At 40.0% G+C, this 1,517-nt stretch overlaps 1 protein-coding gene and 1 long non-coding RNA gene across 2 annotated transcripts in view; one reads left to right on the top strand and one right to left on the bottom strand.

The window, feature by feature from the left end:
• The first annotated feature begins 1,008 nt into the window (after positions 1-1,008).
• Positions 1,009-1,362, top strand: LOC109580741 (uncharacterized). Its single transcript, XR_002184336.1, has 2 exons — positions 1,009-1,042; positions 1,092-1,362. It is a non-coding gene; the product is annotated as an uncharacterized LOC109580741 (long non-coding RNA).
• The window catches only part of LOC105312029 (iron-sulfur protein NUBPL-like), a 2,012-nt gene continuing 1,631 nt past the window's right edge, over positions 1,137-1,517 (bottom strand). Inside the window, exon 10 of the mRNA XM_019994229.1 lies at positions 1,137-1,517. Coding sequence (XP_019849788.1) covers positions 1,445-1,517 — 73 coding nt within the window. The 3' untranslated portion in view covers positions 1,137-1,444.

Consider the following 1,517-nt stretch of genomic DNA (forward strand, 5'->3'; position numbering starts at 1 on the left):
TCGGAGAGGGTCAGTATATTCTCTTTCCTTTCCTCCAGTAGACCATACATCATGTGACAATAAAGACTCAAATTCCTTCCACTTGTACTACGAATGGACTCACAGGCACTAGACAACTTATTGAAGAAGGAATCCATACCACTCCCACCAAGCTTACGACAATCTAAGAAGACACTATCACACGTTTCCCTTACAATAATCTTCTGTATTTCTTCCTTTCTCCTTCTCCTTTCAACAGGATTACTTATCTCATCCACATGACTGACTATTACAATAACATGGCATTGATTAAGAGCTTTCTGTGCTTCATTTCTCACAACTGTTAGCCACTGATGAAGCTGTTTCACTGCTTTCTTCTCCAATATATTGACTACTATCAGGAACACACCACCAGAACCTTGCAACAGATTCTCAATGACAGCACTGTGACTGGAGTAGTATTCCGAATGACCAGCAAAATCATGAAGAATGATGTTACCCAGTGTCCTGTGTTGTAGTTTATAAGGAATGATGCCAGCAGTACAGGGCACTACCCCTCCAACATTTCTAAAGGAACCAAGAAGAGTAAAACTAGCTGTGTCATTGATGACATGACTAAGAGTACTTTTACCAGCTCCAGGATTACCCACAAGGAGGACGTTAGCATAAGAATCAATTGGATGAGATGATTTTATGCCACCAAACTTCTTCAAGACAGAAAGAGTATCAGTGCGACCTCTCTCCTTAGCTAGTTTAAATGGTGTGTTCCCACCATTGCTTTTAGCCAATGGATCACATTTACCAGTTGATAGTAAATATTCAACAGCTGCAGAACTACCCCAACTAACAGCCCAGAGAAGAGGTGTCCACCCGGCACGGTCAACAGCCATTGGATCACAGTGACACTCATCAATGAGATATCTCATCACATCAACATGATTACCTCGTACAGCATAATGAAGACAAGTCCGACCATCACTATCTCTTTCGTATGGGTCACAGTGATATTTAGTGATGAGATCTTTTGTAACATCTAACCAGCCATTCATTGAAGACAAATGAAGTAAATTAGTATTACCCCATACTATTTGTGTTATTTTAATTTTATTCAGTTCCTTCACTAATGGTAGTAAGCGAACAGCTTCTTCATGATCTCCATTCTCAAACGCATCCCAACACTTGCGCTCTAACGACATCTTGTGATCAGTTAATTAGATTCATTGATACCCGCCCATACATTAGGAGTCCTGCCCACATACCAAAGTGCAAACCAGATTGCTTCATTTTAATTCGACTATAGTAGTACAAACCACAAAATGAACAAAAATTTTAGTGACAAAAAGTTGCATTCGACTTAGTATACACTATCAGCTATCCCATTTATTCAGTGTAAAGAATACTAATCACACACAGTTGCTAAACTGCTTGTGAGGGAGGGGCTGGCTAAGCAGAACTACTATTCATACTACTGATGGGGGTCTGCTAAAGGTGGCAATAATTCCAGAACCCTCTCAGCTATATTCTTATATGAATTAGCC

Source organism: Amphimedon queenslandica, unplaced genomic scaffold (genome assembly GCF_000090795.2).
Source record: "Amphimedon queenslandica unplaced genomic scaffold, v1.1 AMPQUscaffold_13479, whole genome shotgun sequence".
NCBI lineage: Eukaryota > Metazoa > Porifera > Demospongiae > Haplosclerida > Niphatidae > Amphimedon > Amphimedon queenslandica.